This window comes from Branchiostoma belcheri, unplaced genomic scaffold (assembly GCF_001625305.1).
Source record: "Branchiostoma belcheri isolate BF01 breed outbred unplaced genomic scaffold, Haploidv18h27 scaffold394, whole genome shotgun sequence".
In the NCBI taxonomy this organism is placed as follows: domain Eukaryota; kingdom Metazoa; phylum Chordata; class Leptocardii; order Amphioxiformes; family Branchiostomatidae; genus Branchiostoma; species Branchiostoma belcheri.
In genome coordinates, this window is record NW_017804014.1 from 38444 (window position 1) to 61493 (window position 23050).

At 42.0% G+C, this 23050-nt stretch overlaps 1 protein-coding gene across 1 annotated transcript; it reads right to left on the reverse strand.

Annotated features, from left to right (window-relative positions):
- Positions 1–17760: 17760 nt before the first annotated feature.
- LOC109476843 lies at positions 17761–19127 on the reverse strand. The gene is made up of 3 exons (XM_019777861.1): positions 18794–19127; positions 18460–18549; positions 17761–18361 (listed from the first exon to the last, which is right to left on the reverse strand). Exons 1-3 carry the CDS (start codon positions 19017–19019, stop codon positions 17871–17873), a joined length of 807 nt encoding a protein of 268 aa, XP_019633420.1. The 5' UTR covers positions 19020–19127; the 3' UTR covers positions 17761–17870.
- Between the last annotated feature and the right edge of the window lie 3923 nt (positions 19128–23050).

The window sequence follows — 23050 nt, forward strand, 5'->3', positions numbered from 1 at the left end:
TATTGAACCAGTCAAGATCTTACAATAGTGAAGAGACAGTGATTTTCAATTTGAGAATAATTTCAACTTGAGAATAATTTAGTGACAAGATAATAAGCTGAGGTGTCTCCCAAGGACGACCCATCACTAGACCTTCGTACAGGTACATCTGTAACTGGAGATTATCTCCAAAAGTAAGGGCAAAAATATTACTTTTGGCTGGGGTGATGTTAAGTTAGAAAATAAAGTATGTTCCATAGACTTTTGTGTGTTCTTTCCTTTTTGAACTGTTGGTTCTGTATAGAATGTGTACTCTCCAAGCAGAGGTTGTGGGGGAATGGATTGTTAGCTTTTTATAGACATGTATGGCTGTTTTTTGTTTTTAATCCCACCTTCTCTGGCTAATGGATATTGCCTGGCCAATTTGGTACTGTCTTTTTGCCACCGAAAGGGATCTGCTTGGAGATTAAACAAGTGCTTTTAAAAAAGCAGGCGTTTGCTGGTGTGGTATTTTTGCACAACAAAATTGTATGCAGCAAATGTGCTTTTTCTTTGAAGTGATGATATGACCTTTGATTGAAATCTAGCTCCCCTACATACACATATACATTTTGTGTGTTAGTATGAAGGGATTTTTACTATTGGCATGTAGGTAGTTTAGTTTAGATTTTATTTTAATAAAATACACATTTTCCACAATGGTTTCAATACAATTCACTCAAGTACACACAAAATCACTTACACTTGGAATAAACAGTTCCTGGCAAATTCTGACAACATAGAAATACTTTCATTGAATAAAAGGAATGGAGACCGTATTACTACTGGTGAATTTTATGACTACAGACTGCCCTGGGTGCTGAACTGGCTATTTAGCTGAAACGCTAATATATTACAAGGACGGTATTCTCCTTTCTGGAGCTCTAAAATAAGGTGCATCATACTCCTCGCCTCCTACGTCTACCTCGTTTGCAAAATCGCGGACCACTGTCGACTCCGCGGCGGACACCAAGTTCTCAAACTCCTACGTACTACTAGTAAGTAAAAATTCCCATTACTGGCATCAGGGCGATAATTTTGTTCCGTGTGCTCCCCACAACGTCGGTACTTTCTGGAGAATCCTCGCCGAGGGAAGGATAAATTTCCCTAAAATTAATGCTATCAAGGTCCCCAAGCACGTATTTTTTAGCGTAAATCCGGACATTTCGCGGTAGAGCAAAAGTACCGAAGTAACGGGTTCCTTTCTCAGCACTCGGTATACAGAGGTGAGGCGGCTTCCGTCCTAGATCTCCAGTGCCGAAGGTACGTCAACACTTGGTGCCCAGTGTCGGCGGCTTCAGCACTGGAAACTCCAAATCGGCAAATCAAACGTTGTCTTTAGAAAGTACCGAGATGCCGCCTTTGAACTCTAACACTTAAATTTTCGAGATCGTACTGCAAGGCTCAGATCCTCACATTTTCACAGACATAGACTTGGCCTACGATACTGTACTGTACGCCGCGCGGCCGACGTAAGCACCAGAGGCCCAGTGCCGAAATGATTTGAGAACTCGGATTCCAGCACCAAGAGTTACCGAGCACTGGAACGATCCAGTGAGGAACCCGTTACTTAGGGACTTCGGCACTTGCTATCCAGTGGTGAACGGCCTCCGAGCACTGGTACCGAGTGCCGAGTGGAATTCAGCACTGGCTATCCAGTGGTGAACGGCCTCCGAGCTCTGGCAAACGAGTGCTGAGTGGAAGTTAGCACTGGAAAACGAGTGCTGAGTCAAGATTCAGCTCTGGACTTCCAGTCCTGACGGTGTTTCTGCACTAGGATTCCAGTGCGGAGCTTTCTTCCGCACAGGGCCCCGAGTGTCGACGCCACTTTCCCCGTGAGTTCCGCACTGGGCGGCCAGTGAGGAACCCGTTACTTCGGTACCCTTGCCATTTCGCGACTAAAATCAGAACTTTATCGCCGAAAAGACACTAAAAACAAATAGAAAGCTCGGCACACGACAGCCGCAAGGAATTGTGTTGATGTAATGCCATTTGACCCCTGACCTTTTCCACCGTCTTTGACTGACTTCCGGGTTTGACTGACTGGCCGCGCTTCACAGTGCCACTATGTTTTCGCCCGGGAAATACCGCCATTCCGAATACTGTACATGTACATGGACCCGCACACAGGGCATGTACACAGCTAAGGGTTTTAACAATAAATATTATGCACACCAAGGAGGTTCCTTGCGCTCACACATACTACTAGTAGTACATTATGTCCCCTGGCGAGCATAGGCGGTACTGCAGGCAATTAACATAATATATGGCCAGACGAACAGTGCGTTTTTTTTGCCAGTTTATGACTCGCGTCAGCAACATTTAAAATCATATTATAAAATGTATTCCTTTGTCAGACTTATTGCTGTGTGAGCTTTTTATATTATTGTAGCACAGTTTTAGCGATTCGAGCATATGAGACCAGGAAAGGACTGTAGGAATAGGAGCAAGGCTATGGCATAGTCCGTTGAACCATTAAAGGATCCAAGGAACGATCGAAGGAACGGTCCAAAGTTCCGACTCATCTTATTGCGGTTGTGACCGTTTGCGGTCGCCAACGCAAAAATGTGATGCATTATGGACCTTACTAATCTTCCAAAATATACTTTGTACACATATTAAACCCTGTATGTATAATGTCACTCATAGAAATCCAGATTTTGGATGACATCTACATATTAACAAGAATTCAGAGATCCCAGACCTTGAAATATTTAGATATTGTGTGATGGTGACTGTTTCCTCTTCTCATTCTCCTTATTGTCTACAAGTCTTTCTTTATCATACAGTGTTCAAGGGAAACAATGCAAAGCTGTAAAGGAGGTCACCCCCCAAAAAACACTTGAGAAACTGGTTAACTTTCTCCCTGTACCACAGACTGAACCCATGTATATCCATTATAACGTGACGTAAGGACCATGCAGAAACACTGACATGAATGCGGACACACACACACACACAGACATACGGCTATTCCAAGATCGTGATGTACCAATGGCATCCTGCATTGTTAAGCACCGTCTTAATTCTATGGATGACATCCTCCTTAGACCCCCAAACTAGTGCGCGCGGGCGAATAAAACAAAAGCCAGCCAAAAATAAAAATGCAGCTAAACCACAGGAATACAAAGCTGGTATTGTGAATTTGCGGCAGCACATAGCGACGTATATGACAAGCAGGCACATGCTGGCTTTTTACGGATTTTTATGGGTGGTGGTGTGGTGAAACCATATTGCTTTTTCTGATGTTTCTTCTTCTTCTCCTCCTCCTTCTCCTCCTGCCATTTTTTAAATGGATTCAGCTTCTTCATTTTAGGGCCCAAGGTCCTGAAATTTGGTATGGAGGTACAGTGGGCAAATACCCCTAGGCGTTTTTAAAATTATTGTGATACAAGCTTTTAGAATGGTTTTATTTGAGTTTTTTGGCTGTATTATAGCAAATGTATTACTGTGTTAGTGTACCGTGTTTACCACGTCTGGGCATGAGTCATCACAATGGAATGCAGGGCATCAACCAATAGGCATGCAGCTTTCCTCTATACTTCTTGCTGATTGGCTGTTGGGATTTAACTTGATTAACACAAGCACAGAGCATTTCCACCTGCACAGAGCATTTCTTGCTGATTGGCTGTTGGGATTTAACTTGATTAACACCTGCACAGAGATTTCCATACTGACAGTATGTCTTTATTCAAGTGTTTTGGTAGGTATTTCAAGCTTTTCTGCTCCAGCATTGGAATGCGGGGCATGAACGTTTTTTTATTTATTTTGAAAATCAACAGTTTGCATTATGCAATTAAAAATCCTAACCAATAAAGTAGGAAATAGCTATCCAACTGTTGTTTTAGTTGTATGTTACTTCATATTATAGTTATATCAATGTAAATCATTGTTTTCCCTTGTGTTTCTCATTCTTTCCCTGCCATGACGTCGTAAAATGTGGTGAACCCATCGCTGTATTTGCTCCAAAGCAAATATTGGCCTTTCTAGTTTTAATCTGCATTCTACGTATGTACCGAGTTCTTGAGTCTTGGAGCTTCGGTAGCCAGAGTTACCACCTCCGTACCATGGACTGACTACCCAGGCCAGAGCTTGGGAGGTAGTTTCTTTCCCTCTTTCCCTATACCAGGCTTTGGACGCAAGGAAGGCCGCCTGTGACCATTGACAAATGAATAGCCCCCGTAGGGAGGCAATTAACTGCCCCCCGAAGAAATCTGCTTGGATATTTGTTTAGTTTTTTTGTTGTTTTTTTGTTGGAAAATTTGTAGAAATAGACTAATGAATAGCTAGTATGTCACAGGAGTACAATGTTGAAACCTCAGGGTGCCTTGTATGTAGACTAGCTTACCTGCTTTCACTGTTTCAGGGCTGCTTTCACGCCTCGAAGGCAGCCGCTGTCAACAGCTTCCATTAGAGCTTCATTCGCAAGTTTCGCCATGACGTTCGGACCGCTGATGTTGTGTTGTTCTGCGTCTGACGTCTGGATGCGAGATTGACAGAAGTGTGAGGAAAGCACGTCAGCAGAACGTACTGCACCGTACTGCGCGAAACCCATAATGTATTATGCATAGCACTTCGACAGAACACTCCCATATAAGGCCTTACTTGTGCATATAAGGTTATCACCCCGTCTGTAGCTTCCAAATGTTATATAAGAAACGATATCCTCTGCAACGGGTAATACTAGTATTCTGATGCAACGTTGACCAAACATCCAAAGAAAACCGCGAAAAATCAGGGTTTTGCGCAGACGCAGTACGTTCTGTCGACGTGCTGGGAAAGGTGGACATTGTTTGTATCTTCGAAGATTTTTCTAATAGAGAACGCAATCCCAAGCTGAGGTAAGCAATCCGGATATCAATGCAAGAACTCTGTTCATTATATTGCTCTTACATAATGATTATGACTGTCTAATCATTTTCGATATGGTATCAGGACATTTCGGCACCTGGACACTTCGGCACCTGGACACTTCGGCACCATCTAGGATGGTTCGGCACCTGGCCCAAAACGGCCCGGTACCTTCCCCAAGACGGTTCGGCACCTGGCCCAGGATGGTTCGGCACCCAGCCGTCAGGACGGTTCGGCACCTGGACGGCCCGATACATTACTGTGAAACGGTGTTGTTCATTCCACCTGACCCTATCACGAAAGTCATACTAACTCATCTTCTTGAACTACTACGTCCGAGTACGCAATGCCTTTGTTGCACAACAATAAAAGCAATATGGAAGGAGCAGTGTTGCTTTCGTGCTTGTAGAAAAAAGAAAAGTACCGCGAGTTATGTTAAAACACTGTAGAAATATCTGAAGAAAGTTCGTGAATGAAGCTCCGTATCGTGTGTACAAGTGTGCTGTTTGTCCTACTGTAGTACAATGTATATTTTTCCGGATCCGGACCCACACACCCCTCTTGGAACGTTAACAGCGCTATTCCGGAATGCTGTATAGGCCGGGTAACTGTATAAAATGCTCTGACAAATTACAGTTCTATGAAATTCTGCATAACATATTGGGTGGCTTCTTCACTCCTTGCTTTTTTTTGGACATAATAACTCTCTTCGCTGGCAGTCATAAAACTAGTTCGGCTAGTTTTAAGCAACCAACAGCAGCATTCTGTCGTAGTGGTGCCGAACCGTCCTGGGCTTGGTGCCGAACTGTCCAGGTGTCAAATTGTGCAGGTGCCGAAGTGTACAGGTGCCGAACTGTCCAGATGCCTAAGTGTCCAGGTGCCGAAGTGTACAGGTGCCGAACTGTCCAGATGCCGAACTGTCCAGGTGCCGAACTGTCCAGATGCCGAACTGTCCAGGTGCCGAAGTGTACAGGTGCCGAACTGTCCAGATGCCGAAGTGTCCAGGTGCCGAAGTGTAGAGGTGCCGAAGTGTCCAACATCCTTTCGATATCCCATAATTATGTTTATAATTTATAATTATAATTATCCCATAATTCGTCGTCAACTGCCACGTACGCGTGTGCAGCGAAGGTGACACCATCAGATTTGGCGACCAATGCCATTGCCATGCAAGCAACTATCAAACCCTTACGTTCACAGCGAAACAATCGATCGTGAAAGGTAGTGCGAAACTGAAACTGAAATCGATCGTGAAACTGAAACTGAAATCGATCGTGAAAGGTAGTGTGAAACTGAAACTGAAGCCGTAGACATACATGGAATACGTTGCAGAGGCAATTTAGTACAACGTTCTTTAAACCGCTAGCGCTATTGCTTTGCTCGGTAAAACCCGTAGTTTGCAGCCGAGTGACCACTAGAGTGACTTGCAACAGAAGATATGATGACATTCTGGGACGAGTCAATGTTTGAGCAATCCCTTCGCACCACATGTACAGCGCTAGCCAAATAGAACATTGAATTTGCACGAGCTACGGAGACACTATCAAATGGCGATGATACAGTGATGGAGCAGAGACACAAGGACCTTCTTCTCGCCAAACGGCTGGAGATATCATGTGTTCTTCGGTTTAGGGACATTCGGCGTCATCTTTTAGATAATAGAGTCTTGAATGGTACTGATCTTGACGAGATTGAAAAATGAAGAAACACAAGCAGACCAAGGCAAAGCCTTACTGGACATTCTTCCTACCAAAGGACCAAATGCATTCACGGTGTTTCGGGATGCCCTGAAGGACAGATATCCGCATCTGGCACGGATCCTGCAGGATGAAGGCCGACGTGACCTCCCCAAAGACACCGGAATAAAAGGTATATTTGATTATTTATCCCATTTATTACCTTCGCCAAGAAGGATATGTTTTCAGAGGCGTTCGTGTGTGTGTGTGTGTGTGTGTGTGTGTGTGTGTGTGTGTGTGTGTGTGTGTGTGTGTGTGTGTGTGTGTGTGTGTGTGTGTGTGTGTGTGTGTGTGCGTGTGTGCGTGTATGTGTGTGTCTATCACGGTGTGCGTGTGTGTGTGTAAACATGATAACTTGAGAAGGCTTAATGAATGAATGAATGAAGACCTTTATTGTACATTTTGCCCCACTGGGTTAAAGACAGGTCACATATTGACAAAGTACATCATCAATTTTGATAATAAAACTGCTATAGTACACAAGTACTTTCAACTTCCTCTCGCTTTCTGGTAATCTTATAAATGTAGTTGGCAGTATGGGTAGTTAGAGCTGGTTTGTTAAAGACTACAAGGAATATAAATTTCTCTAAACTATTCAAATACTTAAATTGGCAGTATTTGCTTGACACAAAATCGAAAAGAACGTTTCTTTCGCTGTCATACATGGGACAAGCCACAATAAAATGTACCTCGTCTTCTACTTTACCTAAACTACAATATTGGCAGATTCTTTGCTCTAGAGGAGTGCGGTTATGTCTTCCTGATTCAATTCGCAAATTGTGACAACTGATTCTTAGTTTAGTAATGGCAGATCTGTGACGTACATTTGCGATCTTAAGATAATGTTCTTCATTATTTGAGTGTTTTAATAATCTGTACGTTCGAAGTTTATTTTTTGAATTAGCAACTTTATTATCGTTGTGGATTTCGGAAAGAAATGTTTGGAAATGAATATCTTTTAAACGCTGATAAATTGCTGAGATAATTTGGGGCGTATTTGAGCCGATTGATTGAACGCTTTGCCAGACGAAAGAATAACCGCATTTCTCTAGACTGTTGCGTACACCAGACGCCCAACACTTGGTACCTGTAGCTTCTAACTCTACTTAAAACAAGAGGGCGTCTGCTTGAAGACTACCGGCAGGCACGTCCTTGCAAAGACGAATAAAATACTTAATGCTGTTTAGGGAGGCTTCCAGGTGAATGGGGTATCTCCCTAATTCAGCTCGTGCAGCAAGGTTAATGGATTGACTTGATATTTGGTAGGTGGCGTCATGTGGCGTAGTGGACAGAGCGTTCGACGCTCAAGCAAGGAGCCCCGGGTTCGATTCCGGGTCGGAACACAGGGGCATGTCCGAACATGAGGAAATTCTGTAATTACAGTTTTACATAATAGTACTTTCATACATGTAATGCATGTAGCCTACGGCAGGTAGAACATCAATAGATACCAATTTGCACAATTGCAAGTCAAAGTCTGGAACTTGCTCTCATTGTTGTCAGCAAATCATGAGTTCCATGATCTTATACCTTCGCCAAATGATATTAGCCTTTATGGCTCAGAAATTATATATTAATCCCCCTGATTATGCAAATAGGATCCTACATTGCATGAATTACATCTGTTGATCATATTCTACACCAAAGGACAGTCTTATCTTAACGATGAATGCCATTCTAGCATTCTCATAAATTATGCAAATGAGGTCGTTATTTGAATAGGTTATGTTCACATTCACTTAAATTTCAAATAAGCCAAGTTTGAAATTCCAAGCAGTTACCACTTTGGAATTATGACATTTTTTCATTAATTATGCAAATTAAGTCTTCACGTGCATAATCGATATCTGCCTGTGTTTTTCTCGTTCTTAATTACATATGTCACAAGCTTGAATGGTCTTATCATGGAATGAAGCTAATTTATAGAATTTCCTCATAAATTATGCAAATTACATCCATATTTGCATAATTATTATGTCAATATCATTATGTCAAGCATCACTTAAGCTACCTACAAACCAAAAATCATAACGATCCATCAATCGGTTCTTGAGTTATCCTCCTTTAAACAGTTCTAAACAAACGCCAGTGCAGTTCCTTCTCAAGTTATCGTGTTCACAAACACACACACAGACACACGAACGCCCCTGAAAACATGATCTTCTTGGCGAAGGTAACAAACCCTACTTGCCTAGACTAGAGTTTGAAATATGTCTGAAAAACAACAAACACGTATTCCCCATTTGGGTTCATGAAAACGATGACAACTCTAAGGTATTTAGTGAGCTAGTGGGAAAGGTTTTCTAGGTTTACTCATGATTCATTCAACCTAAGTATATGTAACGCAAAACAAAGAATTAAGTAAATTGCTTCTTCTTTTTGTGAGAAGTATATGGCTATTTTCTCACAGAAGTATACAAAACGTTATGATTTGCCACACAAATTCATAAACTAGTATTCTACAGTAGATTTTAGTCTACAAGTCTCTCAACGGTCTGTTACCCGACTATATGAGACTAATGTTCACTTACTCTAGCGACAGGGCAGTCAGAACAACACGTCAGAGTGTATCAAACAGATTGCATGTACCGATGGTCCATAGAGAGCACCACCAAATGTAAGAATAGCACCCTCAGTGGCAGCATTTAAGAACATGCTGCAATAATCCACTATGGAATTGATCAGGACTGGACCATAGAGACGATGCTGTGACTAGTGTAAGTTGTTATGAAATTGTAATACGTTAATTTTGAAGCTATTGTGTTATCGGGACCCCTGGCCTCTCCCACCTTGAGCACTTGAAAAGCGGCTATGGCCGAAGTGTAATCTTTCAAGGTCGAAAAAAAATTGTGTTTTTTTTTGTGTGATGTGTATCACACAAGTGTGTGAGATGACAAAAAAGGCAAGCAAGCGTATGTTCATGATCCGTAGACTGAAAACTTTTGGCCTAGCACTGTCTGACCTGGTGACGATATATGCGGGTTTATCCGGCCAGTACTAGAGTACTGTGTACCTGTTTGGCATCATAGCCTGTCTAATCAGCAAACGGCAGCCATTGAACGTGTGCAGAAGCGGGCATGTCATATCATTCTTGGGAGGGCTTACACAGACTATAGCACAGCACTTAATGTCTGCGGCCTAAAGAGACTTGCTACCAGACGAGACCACTTGTGTGCCAACTTTGCAAGCAGCATGGCAACATCTGGAAGAACTGTTGAGGTAGAACCCGTTTCCAGGGGACAAACACATGGACGGTCCCTTAGGAATTCTAATGAACTAACCCTACCGACCTGCCGAACTCTGAGGTTTAAGGTAGTGTATAATGGTGCCTGAGGACTTTGGGGACATCTTAAAAATACTAGTTAGAATTACTTTTGGTCATTGAATTTTTTCATATAAGTACCTTATTGCAAGATAATAATTTATGCAAATTTTTATGACGTCACGATGACGTAATCTGGAGTATCCTGTACCATCGATGTTGCGAATCCTGAACGATAACTGATATTAGAAGCAATTGACACTAATGTATTATTGTAAAATGTATTATTTTAAATCTATGTATTATTTTAAAACTATGTTGTAAATATTTTTAATGTGTCCTGCACAATATGTATGTACAGAAGGCGCAATTCAGCCTGTCTGGCTGCAATGTCTTATCAATAAACCATTTTTGATTGATTGATTGAGCTCCGGAAACAAGCGGCCATTCACCACGTATGCGCAATAACAATAATTGCTTCGTGCCATGATGTAGATTTGGGGCTCCTCCACTCTCGACTGAACAGAGAGCCGAGGTTTTTACTTTTGATAGTACTCTTCATCAGTGAGATGGATTGAGGGATCATACACTGTTAAAACCGTGTAAACAATGTAGCTGTGGTTTGCAAGCGTAGCCGCATCTTCCCAATACATCAAGTGTCTCGTATCTACTTTGGATTCAAGTCGGTCTCTCAGTGTCTCTTCTGTTTCATTGTGAGAGACATCTTCTCCAAGGTCAGTCAGTCTCCTCTTCAGGTCTTCTCTTGTCATGGCGCTATAGTCTCTGGCTTCCCGCATGAATGGCTGGTGTGCTATCGGTAACTGTTCTCTGATTTGTTGGAGACACTTTTATCCCTTCAGTGGTCACCAGTTTTGTCTCGATCTTGGTCCGCAGCTATTCACTTAACTGTTTCTCGGTGCGTTTTTGTAACTGTGATGTCCACGCTACCACTCACTTTTAATCTGGCTCTTCTTACACCTGTTGCTTTCTTTCTGTGTATGAGCAAACCTTTCCGTGTTGATATTCTGACTTTGCAGCCACAGTTTTAGCAGTTGCCCAGTTCTACTGGTTCTCAGTTGCATTTTCTTATGTTGTATTTTCTTGCCAGCTCGGTCCAGTTTATGCTCACTCCATCTGGGTAACGTTAGCTCTTCACTTTGTTTTTCAATTGCTCTCCGTCAAATGTCGCCCATTGTTCGAAGTTGAGTAGTATAGTGTCGACAGCAGAGGTATCATTGTGGCGTGTGGAGCGTGGCTATAGCTTGTGGAGTGAGCGGGTTGCGACTTTCGCCTTGTGGAGTGACGTCCCTTGGGGGATTAGTACCAAAGGTCATTTTATTTTAATGATCTGTATTCAATCTTTACTTTACTTTTTACCAAATTTGCCCCGCGTCGTCAGTGGGGCGCCCGGCGTGGCCCAGTTACCATCGGCGGGTCGTTTCAGCCGGAGATAAGTGGCGTGTCAGGCCCTGCTGTCTGGGTCTGGGCGGCACGTTGCTCTATCTGCATCTGGCTGTCGGACATTGGCTCGTCCTCGACGGTTTGGCTGGCGCCGTCCAGAAACCACGCCCAATTTGTTGTGTCGTCATCTATCCAAAAATGAATAAATAAATGAAATAACAGCCTACGGTTAACGGGCGCTTAGCGATTTATTTTTGTAATGGACACAAATGCGCATCAACTTAAACGAAATAAAACTGACACATGTACCTCCAAAACCGGCGCTGTCCCAAGCCTCTAGCGTAATTGGCGCCAGAGTTTGCATAACCTCTTGAGAGTCTGAATGCTCCATGTCTCGTGTAGGTTCTGACAGGCGGCTTGGACAAGCGCCGGCTGAGATAAAACACAACCACAATATTGTGTCGCTAGCCACTACTACCAAGTTGATGTTATATGACGTAAGAAGCGACAACTATCATATATCGACTTACAGCTATCCGCCAGGGCGTCTGTGTTGGCCGCCGCAATGCTGGCCAAGTCGACCGCCATGAAATCCTCCAAGGATTCTATAGTCTCTTCGTCTGAGGACGAAATAAAGAAAAATTGATACGTAACGATGGAACACGAATAGCATGCGGCGACCAGTTTCCGACGTGTAACAAAGAAAACGAAAAGAAAAAAAAACTCACCTAAGCTGGTGGCCAAGAAATCCAGATACACCTCATATTCGGGGCCAAGTTCCCCTAACAGGAAGTTACCCAGGCTCCTATCGTCGTCGTCAGTCAGCTGCAGGTCCATGGGCACGGTGTTCGCGGCGGAGCTTGAGTCGACAGTGTCGGTGGTCTGCTGGTTCTGGCGGGCTGCTGTCGTGCATGCCTCGCACTGCCTTTTATCCTGAAACTTCTCTTAATTGGATCAAAAGTCCCAAAGGGACACGCGCAAAGTCTTGACAGCAAGGGGCTTTTACAAAGGTGTCTTGATTTAAATAACCAGAGGATAAACGGTGATTATGGGTCACTTTAATTAAAAGGACAAGAGAATAAAACGGTGATTATTAAGAAAACAGGAGATTAAAATGGTGATTATGAATATTGATGCCATTTGTCCTGAGAAAAATCTGAAGCAGGCGCGTCTGAGTTCGACAGAGCCTGTCTTGATAAAAGTAACAAAAGTATTAGCAAAAACCGAAAACAATGGTGGAATCTAATGACAAGGTTTGTATGAAACCCAAAAGCCACACACACGATAGGCCCTTTGTATCAATTGACTAAGTTCTATTTGTATCCATTGTTTTGTGGTATTAGGGACTGTTAGTGCGTTGAGTACTGTGATTGAATAGTACAAAGCTGTGGCGACTTGCTGCATGCTAGTATATGGTCGTCATTTTGTCCGTGTTTATGTGAAGTCAATGAAGGAGCTTTACATGTGGTTTACCCCGAACGAGAGAGTGTGAGTGTGAGTGTGAGTGTGAGTGTGTGTGTGTGTGTGTGTGTGTGTGTGTGTGTGTGTGTGTGTGTGTGTGTGTGTGAGTGTGAGTGTGAGTGTGAGTGTGACTGTGAGTGAGAGTGAGAGTGAGAGAGTGAGAGAGCGAGAGCGAGAGAGAGAGAGAGTGAGAGTGAGCGTGAGAGTGAGAGTGAGAGTGTGAAATGGTCGGAAATGATGTTCTTGCATTCCTAACGTCTCTCTGCGGTGTTAGGATTGCAAGAAAATCATTTCGGAGCTTTAAAAAAAATCCGCTCATTATACGAATAATGTGATTTGGACGGTTTTTTTCGTGCAAAACCTATGATTTAGAGCCTGAAACGCGTTATACAGGCGAATTTTAACAAAGTCGCTATTTCTTTTGGAAATGGTCGGAAATAAGTTTCTTGCGTTCCTAACGTCCCTCTGAGGTGTTAGGAGTGCAAGAAAAATACTCCCGACCTTTTAAAAAAATCCACACATTATACGTATAATGTGATTATGGACGGTTTTTTTCCGTGCAAAACCTATCATCTAGAGCCTGAAACGCGTTATACAGGCGAATTTTAACAAAGTCGATATTTCTTTTGGAAATGGTCGGGAAAAATTTTCTTGCATTCCTAACGTCCCTCTGAGGTGTTAGAAGTGCAAGGAAAATACTCCCGACCTTTTAAAAAAATTTCCGCACATTATACGTATAAAAAAAATTTGGTCGGTTTTTTTCGTGCAAAACCTATGATTTAGAGCCTGAAACGCGTTATACAGGCGAATTTTAACAAAGTCGCTATTTCTTTTGGAAATGGTCGGAAAAAATTTTCTTGCATTCCTAACGTCCCTCTGAGGTGTTAGAATTGCAAGAAAAATACTCCCGACCTTTTAAAAAAATTTCCGCACATTATACGTATAAAATAATTTTGGTCGGTTTTTTCGTGCAAACCCTAAGATATAGAGCCTGAAACGCGTTATACAGGCGAATTTTAACAAAGTCGCTATTTCTTTTGGAAATGGTCGGAAAAAATTTTCTTGCATTCCTAACGTCCCTCTGAGGTGTTAGAAGTGCAAGAAAAATACTCCCGACCTTTTAAAAAAATTTCCGCACATTATACGTATAAAAAAAATTTGGTCGGTTTTTTTCGTGCAAAACCTATGATTTAGAGCCTGAAACGCGTTATACAGGCGAATTTTAACAAAGTCGCTATTTCTTTTGGAAATGGTCGGAAAAAATTTTCTTGCATTCCTAACGTCCCTCTGAGGTGTTAGAAGTGCAAGAAAAATACTCCCGACCTTTTAAAAAAATTTCCGCACATTATACGTATAAAAAAAATTTGGTCGGTTTTTTTCGTGCAAAACCTATGATTTAGAGCCTGAAACGCGTTATACAGGCGAATTTTAACAAAGTCGCTATTTCTTTTGGAAATGGTCGGAAAAAATTTTCTTGCATTCCTAACGTCCCTCTGAGGTGTTAGAAGTGCAAGAAAAATACTCCCGACCTTTTAAAAAAATTTCCGCACATTATACGTATAAAAAAAATTTGGTCGGTTTTTTTCGTGCAAAACCTATGATTTAGAGCCTGAAACGCGTTATACAGGCGAATTTTAACAAAGTCGCTATTTCTTTTGGAAATGGTCGGAAAAAATTTTCTTGCATTCCTAACGTCCCTCTGAGGTGTTAGAAGTGCAAGAAAAATACTCCCGACCTTTTAAAAAAATTTCCGCACATTATACGTATAAAAAAAATTTGGTCGGTTTTTTTCGTGCAAAACCTATGATTTAGAGCCTGAAACGCGTTATACAGGCGAATTTTAACAAAGTCGCTATTTCTTTTGGAAATGGTCGGAAAAAATTTTCTTGCATTCCTAACGTCCCTCTGAGGTGTTAGAAGTGCAAGAAAAATACTCCCGACCTTTTAAAAAAATTTCCGCACATTATACGTATAAAAAAAATTTGGTCGGTTTTTTTCGTGCAAAACCTATGATTTAGAGCCTGAAACGCGTTATACAGGCGAATTTTAACAAAGTCGCTATTTCTTTTGGAAATGGTCGGAAAAAATTTTCTTGCATTCCTAACGTCCCTCTGAGGTGTTAGAAGTGCAAGAAAAATACTCCCGACCTTTTAAAAAAATTTCCGCACATTATACGTATAAAAAAAATTTGGTCGGTTTTTTTCGTGCAAAACCTATGATTTAGAGCCTGAAACGCGTTATACAGGCGAATTTTAACAAAGTCGCTATTTCTTTTGGAAATGGTCGGAAAAAATTTTCTTGCATTCCTAACGTCCCTCTGAGGTGTTAGAAGTGCAAGAAAAATACTCCCGACCTTTTAAAAAAATTTCCGCACATTATACGTATAAAAAAAATTTGGTCGGTTTTTTTCGTGCAAAACCTATGATTTAGAGCCTGAAACGCGTTATACAGGCGAATTTTAACAAAGTCGCTATTTCTTTTGGAAATGGTCGGAAAAAATTTTCTTGCATTCCTAACGTCCCTCTGAGGTGTTAGAAGTGCAAGAAAAATACTCCCGACCTTTTAAAAAAATTTCCGCACATTATACGTATAAAAAAAATTTGGTCGGTTTTTTTCGTGCAAAACCTATGATTTAGAGCCTGAAACGCGTTATACAGGCGAATTTTAACAAAGTCGCTATTTCTTTTGGAAATGGTCGGAAAAAATTTTCTTGCATTCCTAACGTCCCTCTGAGGTGTTAGAAGTGCAAGAAAAATACTCCCGACCTTTTAAAAAAATTTCCGCACATTATACGTATAAAAAAAATTTGGTCGGTTTTTTTCGTGCAAAACCTATGATTTAGAGCCTGAAACGCGTTATACAGGCGAATTTTAACAAAGTCGCTATTTCTTTTGGAAATGGTCGGAAAAAATTTTCTTGCATTCCTAACGTCCCTCTGAGGTGTTAGAAGTGCAAGAAAAATACTCCCGACCTTTTAAAAAAATTTCCGCACATTATACGTATAAAAAAAATTTGGTCGGTTTTTTTCGTGCAAAACCTATGATTTAGAGCCTGAAACGCGTTATACAGGCGAATTTTAACAAAGTCGCTATTTCTTTTGGAAATGGTCGGAAAAAATTTTCTTGCATTCCTAACGTCCCTCTGAGGTGTTAGAAGTGCAAGAAAAATACTCCCGACCTTTTAAAAAAATTTCCGCACATTATACGTATAAAAAAAATTTGGTCGGTTTTTTTCGTGCAAAACCTATGATTTAGAGCCTGAAACGCGTTATACAGGCGAATTTTAACAAAGTCGCTATTTCTTTTGGAAATGGTCGGAAAAAATTTTCTTGCATTCCTAACGTCCCTCTGAGGTGTTAGAAGTGCAAGAAAAATACTCCCGACCTTTTAAAAAAATTTCCGCACATTATACGTATAAAAAAAATTTGGTCGGTTTTTTTCGTGCAAAACCTATGATTTAGAGCCTGAAACGCGTTATACAGGCGAATTTTAACAAAGTCGCTATTTCTTTTGGAAATGGTCGGAAAAAATTTTCTTGCATTCCTAACGTCCCTCTGAGGTGTTAGAAGTGCAAGAAAAATACTCCCGACCTTTTAAAAAAATTTCCGCACATTATACGTATAAAAAAAATTTGGTCGGTTTTTTTCGTGCAAAACCTATGATTTAGAGCCTGAAACGCGTTATACAGGCGAATTTTAACAAAGTCGCTATTTCTTTTGGAAATGGTCGGAAAAAATTTTCTTGCATTCCTAACGTCCCTCTGAGGTGTTAGAAGTGCAAGAAAAATACTCCCGACCTTTTAAAAAAATTTCCGCACATTATACGTATAAAAAAAATTTGGTCGGTTTTTTTCGTGCAAAACCTATGATTTAGAGCCTGAAACGCGTTATACAGGCGAATTTTAACAAAGTCGCTATTTCTTTTGGAAATGGTCGGAAAAAATTTTCTTGCATTCCTAACGTCCCTCTGAGGTGTTAGAAGTGCAAGAAAAATACTCCCGACCTTTTAAAAAAATTTCCGCACATTATACGTATAAAAAAAATTTGGTCGGTTTTTTTCGTGCAAAACCTATGATTTAGAGCCTGAAACGCGTTATACAGGCGAATTTTAACAAAGTCGCTATTCTTTTGGAAATGGTCGGAAAAAATTTTCTTGCATTCCTAACGTCCCTCTGAGGCGTTAGAAGTGCAAGAAAAATACTCCCGACCTTTTAAAAAAATTTCCGCACATTATACGTATAAAAAAAATTTGGTCGGTTGTTTTCGTGCAAAACCTATGATTTAGAGCCTGAAACGCGTTATACAGGCGAATTTTAACAAAGTCGCTATTTCTTTTGGAAATCGTCGGAAAAAATTTTCTTGCATTCCTAACGTCCCTCTGAGGTGTTAGAAGTGCAAGAAAAATACTCCCGACCTTTTAAAAAATTTCCGCACATTATACGTATAAAAAAATTTGGTCGGTTTTTTTCGTGCAAAACCTATGATTTAGAGCCTGAAACGCGTTATACAGGCGAATTTTAACAAAGTCGCTATTTCTTTTGGAAATGGTCGGAAAAAATTTTCTTGCATTCCTAACGTCCCTCTGAGGTGTTAGAAGTGCAAGAAAAATACTCCCGACCTTTTAAAAAAATTTCCGCACATTATACGTATAAAAAAAATTTGGTCGGTTTTTTCGTGCAAAACCTAAGTAGTATGTTATGGACAGGATAGGTATTATTTGCGGCGCTCCTCCACCTGTTATGTGGCGGAGTACAGTGGCGCAGACTAGGTGTAGTCCCTCGGAGGTGTAGAGGTCACGTGAAGGTCAATGTGGCATACCAGACGCCGCGGGAGGTCGTGTCGGGCGGCATCGTTACTTAAGGGTAGGTTGTGTATGTTTGAGTTTGATTTGACTGTGTTACTTTAGGTTTGTTTAACAGTTTACGGTTTGTATGCTAATCGGCTTATTATTCTTATTATTATTATTGTTGGTACTTAGCACTGTAATTATTAACACCACTATTTTATCTTGATCGAGCAGTTTACACCACACACACACACACACACACACGCGGACACGGCGGGACAACAATGAAACAGCTGGTCGTAGACAAGCATTTGTTTGATATCATTTTATTTTAATGATCTTTATTTACTCTTTATTTCATTTTTTTGCAAACTTGTGTCGTTTTGCCGGGGGAGCGCCAGGGCAGCCCCAATTGGCATCGGCGGGCCTCTTCAGTCGGAGGTCAAGCGGAGTCTCCGGCGTCGTTGTCTGGGTCCCCACGTCCACGACGCTCTCCGGTCCCGCAGTCTGGGTCTCGGCGTCCATCGCGAACTCCGGCGGGCTATCAGACATTGGTTGGTCTTGTACGTCTTGACTGGCTCCATCTAAAAACCAGGCCCACTGTGGTTCTTGTTGGGAATCTAGCCAAAAAATAAATAAATAAATAATGAAATAACAGGCTACGCTTACAAACGAGTTATGTTTGTAAATGTGCATCAACGAAATAACACTGGCCCGTGTACCTTCAAAACCGGCGCTGTCCCAAGCTTCTAGCGTAATTGGCGCTAGAGTTTCAATTACTTGTTGCGCGTCAGAATGCTCCATGTCTTCGGCGGGAGGCTCGGACAGCCTGCTGGGTCCAGCGCCGGCTGGATAAACACACAACCACAATATTGTATCGCTAGCCACTACTACCAAGTTGATGTGACAGGACTTAAGAAGCGACAACTATCATATATCGACTTACAGCTATCAACCAGGGCGTCCGTATTGCCAGCTCCAAGGCTGGCCAAGTCGCTCGCCATCACATCGTCTAACGACTGTATAGTCTCCTCGTCTGAGGACAAAATAAAGAAAGAATAGACATGTAACGATGGAACGATAGCGTTGACAAGTTTCCCACGCGGGACAAAGAAACAAATCAATCAGTAAATCCGCGGCGGGCATCATGGTCTTACGCATAGCGGCTACAGTCCGGCAAAGGTCCCGCCAAGATGATCTGTTCTCTGCCCAGACCCTTCAGTTGTCTCTGACACCCAGTTCCCCAAGAAACGCAAAAAAGAAAACAAACAACAACTCACCTAAGCTGGCGGCCAGGAAGTCAAGGTAGGCCTCATGGGTTTCCCCAAGCTCCCCCAAGAGAAAATTGACTAAGCTTCTGTCATCATCGTCAGTCAGCTGAGCCATGTCCAGGTTTGTCATATCGATATCGGGGTAAGTCATCCTGTGTACGGGGGTAGACACGGTGTTAGGCCCGGCGGAAGTTAACTCTGTAGAGGCGGCTGGTTGGTGGCTGTTGTCCGACATGACGCTGGTTGTGGCTTCTGGGCAGGCTTCTGTGGGGCACACCTCGCGCCTGTCTTTTATCGTAGAATTTCCCTTAATTGGATTAAATGTCCCTTAGGAACACACGCGTCCGTTTGACAGTAAGAGTTCTTTCACAAAGTGGTCTTGATTGAAATAACAAGAGGATAAACGGTGATTATGGGCCACTTTCATTAAAATAACAAGAGAATAAAAAAAGGCGTTTATAAATATTGATGCGAATTCGTCTGAGAAAATCTGCGCCAGTGCTTGTCTTAATTAAGAGAACAAAAGGATTAGGAAAACCGAAAACAATGGCGGAGGACAAGCTTTGTATCATTCAAGAAAAACCCTTCACACACACACGCGTTGAAATCACACAATAGGCCTGTAGCGGTATTTGGGAGTGTTTGTGTGTGTGTTGAGTATTGTGTTGACATAGAGTATAAGATGTCTGTCATTTGCCTTTCGTTTGTGGGAAAGTGATTTGGGCGATCCATTTCATTAAAATAACAAGAGAGAGATTGTGGTTTCTTCATGAATATTGTTGCGGTTGTCCAGATGGCGAGCGCGCTGGGAGTTTAAAACTCCCCTTTCAATTTAAGGTATAACACCTGGACACATGGGAAAGTGTCTTGGGACCATTTAATTAAAAGAACAAAAGGGAGATTATGGTTTCTTCATGAATATTGCCGTGTGAATTAAAAGACCCATTAGGAACACACGCGTCCGTTTGACAGTAAGGGGTCTTTCACAAAAGGGTCTTGATTGAAATAACAAGAGGATAAACGGTGATTATGGGCCACTTTCATTAAAAGAACAAGAGAATTAAAACGGTGTTTATGAATATTAATGGGGGTTCGTCTGAGAAAATCTGGCCCAGACTCGTCTTTATTAAGAGAACAAAAGGATTAGCAAAACCGAAAACAATGCCGGAATTTGAGGACAAGCTTTGTTTCAAAACAAGAAAAACCACAAACACACACACACACGGGTTGAAATCACACAATAGACCTGTAGCGGTATTAGGGAGTGTTTGTGTGTGTGTGTGTGTGTGTTGAGTATTGTGTTGACATAGAGTATAAGATGTCTGTCATTTGCCTTTCGTTTTGTGGGAAAGTGATTTGGGCCGACTCATTTCATTAAAATAACAAGAGAGAGAGAATGTCTTGTGGCGGTTACCGTGCGAAAAACAGACGACAACGAGCGCGCTGGGAGTTACAACTCCCCTTTCAATTTAAGGAACAAAGGGATTATTAAAACGGTCATTTATGACAATGGGATCTGGAGATTTTGAGCTTGAATATGTATGTATTTCCTTGTGAGAAAAAGAAGCATCGTCCCCCAGGATTAGACAGAGGAATAATCTGCGCGCTGACTGCTCATTGGTCAGCAGGTTTTCGAAATCATCGGTGATTGGTCACTACCTTTTTTGGAATTATGAGCTTGCTAAGATAGGATAAAAGGCGGATAATTCTGTCGTAAGACAGACCGGTCACCCAGCGATGCAAGAGGGCTGTTCTGGGCCGCTACCAGCACCAATACCGACTTGTTGATACATGGTAAGTGTTCTGTATTCTTCGGCGCGTGGCTGCAGTATAATCTTATTGTGTTGGTCTCCTCGCGAACAAAAGATGTGTTTATCACCACACGACGGCAGAGTTAATAGCGGTGCATTGTTGCTAATTCGATGTTAACAAGCAGATAGGTGAAATCCTCTTGTCAACAGATTTGCTGTGAAAAGATGTGTTTTATCACCGCACAATGCTTTTATAAACAGACTGTTATGGCGAACAAAAGATGTGATTATCGTACAACAATGAATAGTTAATCGTGTAACAATAGATGATCGTTGTTGTGTGTTGTGCTTGGTTGTTTGATGAAACGGAGGAAATTACCGTGTAGTTTCTCTCGTTTCTGCAGCTGAAGCAAAAGACATCATGGCTTTTATCTGCAACATTTGTGGAAAGTCTTTCGTAAGTGCGTATAACAGAGAGAGGCACGATAGAACTGTTCATAGCCATACACACAAATCGCACAGATGTCATTTGTGTGGTATCTCGTTCAGCCGTCCAGACAGTTTAAGACGGCACCAAGTTAACCACAGACCACCCAATTTCTCGCAAAGTGTGCGACGTCGTAAACCTTCGGCCAAAGAGCAGGCTACAAACCATCGCGTTTTACAAGACGACAATATACCAGCCGACTTTCAAGAAGAACGACTTGACCTATCAAGAAGCGGTAGCCTAGGTCCGACTGAGAATGAACCCCTAGACTTGTCAACTAGGAGGTCAGGCGCTAGTAAGATTGACACACCAAGAGTTGAACAAGCGGACAGCCCACAATCCGGACGGCCCCCTCTCTTTCAGGAAGATCCACAAGCAGCCTTAATAACCCCAGAGCAGGAACAAACTGACCCAACGTTCGTTCGTTTGTACAGAGAGAAATGGCCCCAGATTAGAAGTCATTTCAACACAGGAAACGCGATAAGAGACCGCTACAACTTCCGTCTTGCCTTTAACAACGACAACGACCTCAGAGAAATGACGACGGGTATATTCCAAGACCAAAGATCGGCTTTTAAAATAAATCTATCTTTTGGTTTTATCCTGCTCAATAACGAATCGGGAGAGCTTCGGTATTTTTACCCACATGACAGGAACAACGCATTCTTAGACGCGCCAATGTTGATCGAAAATGTGGCAGATATGGAGAGGTTCTTACAAGCGATAACCGAGATTGACATACTTGAAATCGCGAGACAAGCCCGACCCGATTCTAAATGGGTGGTACATATTTTGACAAACGTAACTTTCTACGTCGACAAGCTGACAGATCACCCTATAGGCGCTTTTGATGAGTTACCAGACTTTATCCGCCACAGCCGCGCCATTATCGGGCTTGACTCTGGATCCAATGGACAATACAAAGATAATCTATGCTTCTTCAGATGTTTGGCGGTGCACAGAGCAGGGGCTTGGCACAGAAACATAGAGAAACCAGCGAAAGAACTTTTCCAAGCTTATTTGGAATTCTCGGGGAAGACACGGAAAGAGTTCAAAGGGGTGACATTGGGTGAACTAACCGTCCTGGAAGCGCTGTTTCACACGAACATCTATGTCTACAGTTTGAGAAAAGACACAGACGGATCTGTGTTTGCGGAGTTAGTAAGGCGGCCGGTGATGAAGTTCCAAGATACGATGTATCTGAATTTATACGCAAACCATCTCAGCTACATCAAAGACTTTAATTCATACTCAAAATCTTGGTCTTGTCAGGTTTGTTCGAGAAAGTTTACGCACCACGGGCATCTCATGGTACACCAGAGACAGTGTACGGGCTCTACGAGTTTTGTTTATCCTGGCGGAGCTTTTCAATTAACATCAAACATATTTGACAAACTTCAAGATGAAGGGGTTTCGATTCCAAGGGAACAGCGCATTTACCCCTACCGGGTGACATGGGACATTGAGTGTCTCCTGAAACCACTGGCCGAGCAAAACTCGGAAAAAATGACTTGGGAGGCGGTGCATGAGCTCTTAAGCGTCAGCGTCAGTTCCAATGTACCAGGATTCACGACCCCTAAGTGTTTTGTTTCAGACGGCGAACCCAAAGTTGTTGCTGAAGACTTCCTTGCGTACATAGAACAAATCAGTCATCATGCATACAAAACACTGCGAGAGACCTTTGGGTGGGTTTTCAACGAGATCCTAGACAAAAGACAAAAAGACATTGAGCAAATGGAACAGGAGGAGAGAAACAAACCGCCATTGGATAGGACGGATAAGGACTCAAAACTCAAGAAACATTACCTAACGAAGATGCTTGAAGAACTAGAAAAACATCTTAGACAGGTACCTGTGATTGGATTCAATTCAGGGAAATATGATGTAAATGCCATGAAGAAATTTTTTCTTCCTTCCCTTCTTGAAACTCAAACCAACCTACGAGTCATTAAAAAAGGCAACAGCTACATGTCGATTGCAACTGAAGACTTCAACTTTGTGGACTTAGTCAACTTCCTAGCCCCGGGA

What these genes read in the sequence shown, in the direction of transcription:
- LOC109476843 (XM_019777861.1), bottom strand. Translation starts at nt 19,019, where the DNA reads ATGTCGGACAACAGCCACCAACCAGCCGCCTCTACAGAGTTAACTTCC. An exon ending in CTTCCTGGCCGCCAGCTTAG is followed by an intron (nt 18,550 to 18,793) that starts GTGAGTTGTTGT and finishes TTTTGTCCTCAG; the next exon opens with ACGAGGAGACTATACAGTCG. An exon ending in GGACGCCCTGGTTGATAGCT is followed by an intron (nt 18,362 to 18,459) that starts GTAAGTCGATAT and finishes GTGTTTATCCAG; the next exon opens with CCGGCGCTGGACCCAGCAGG.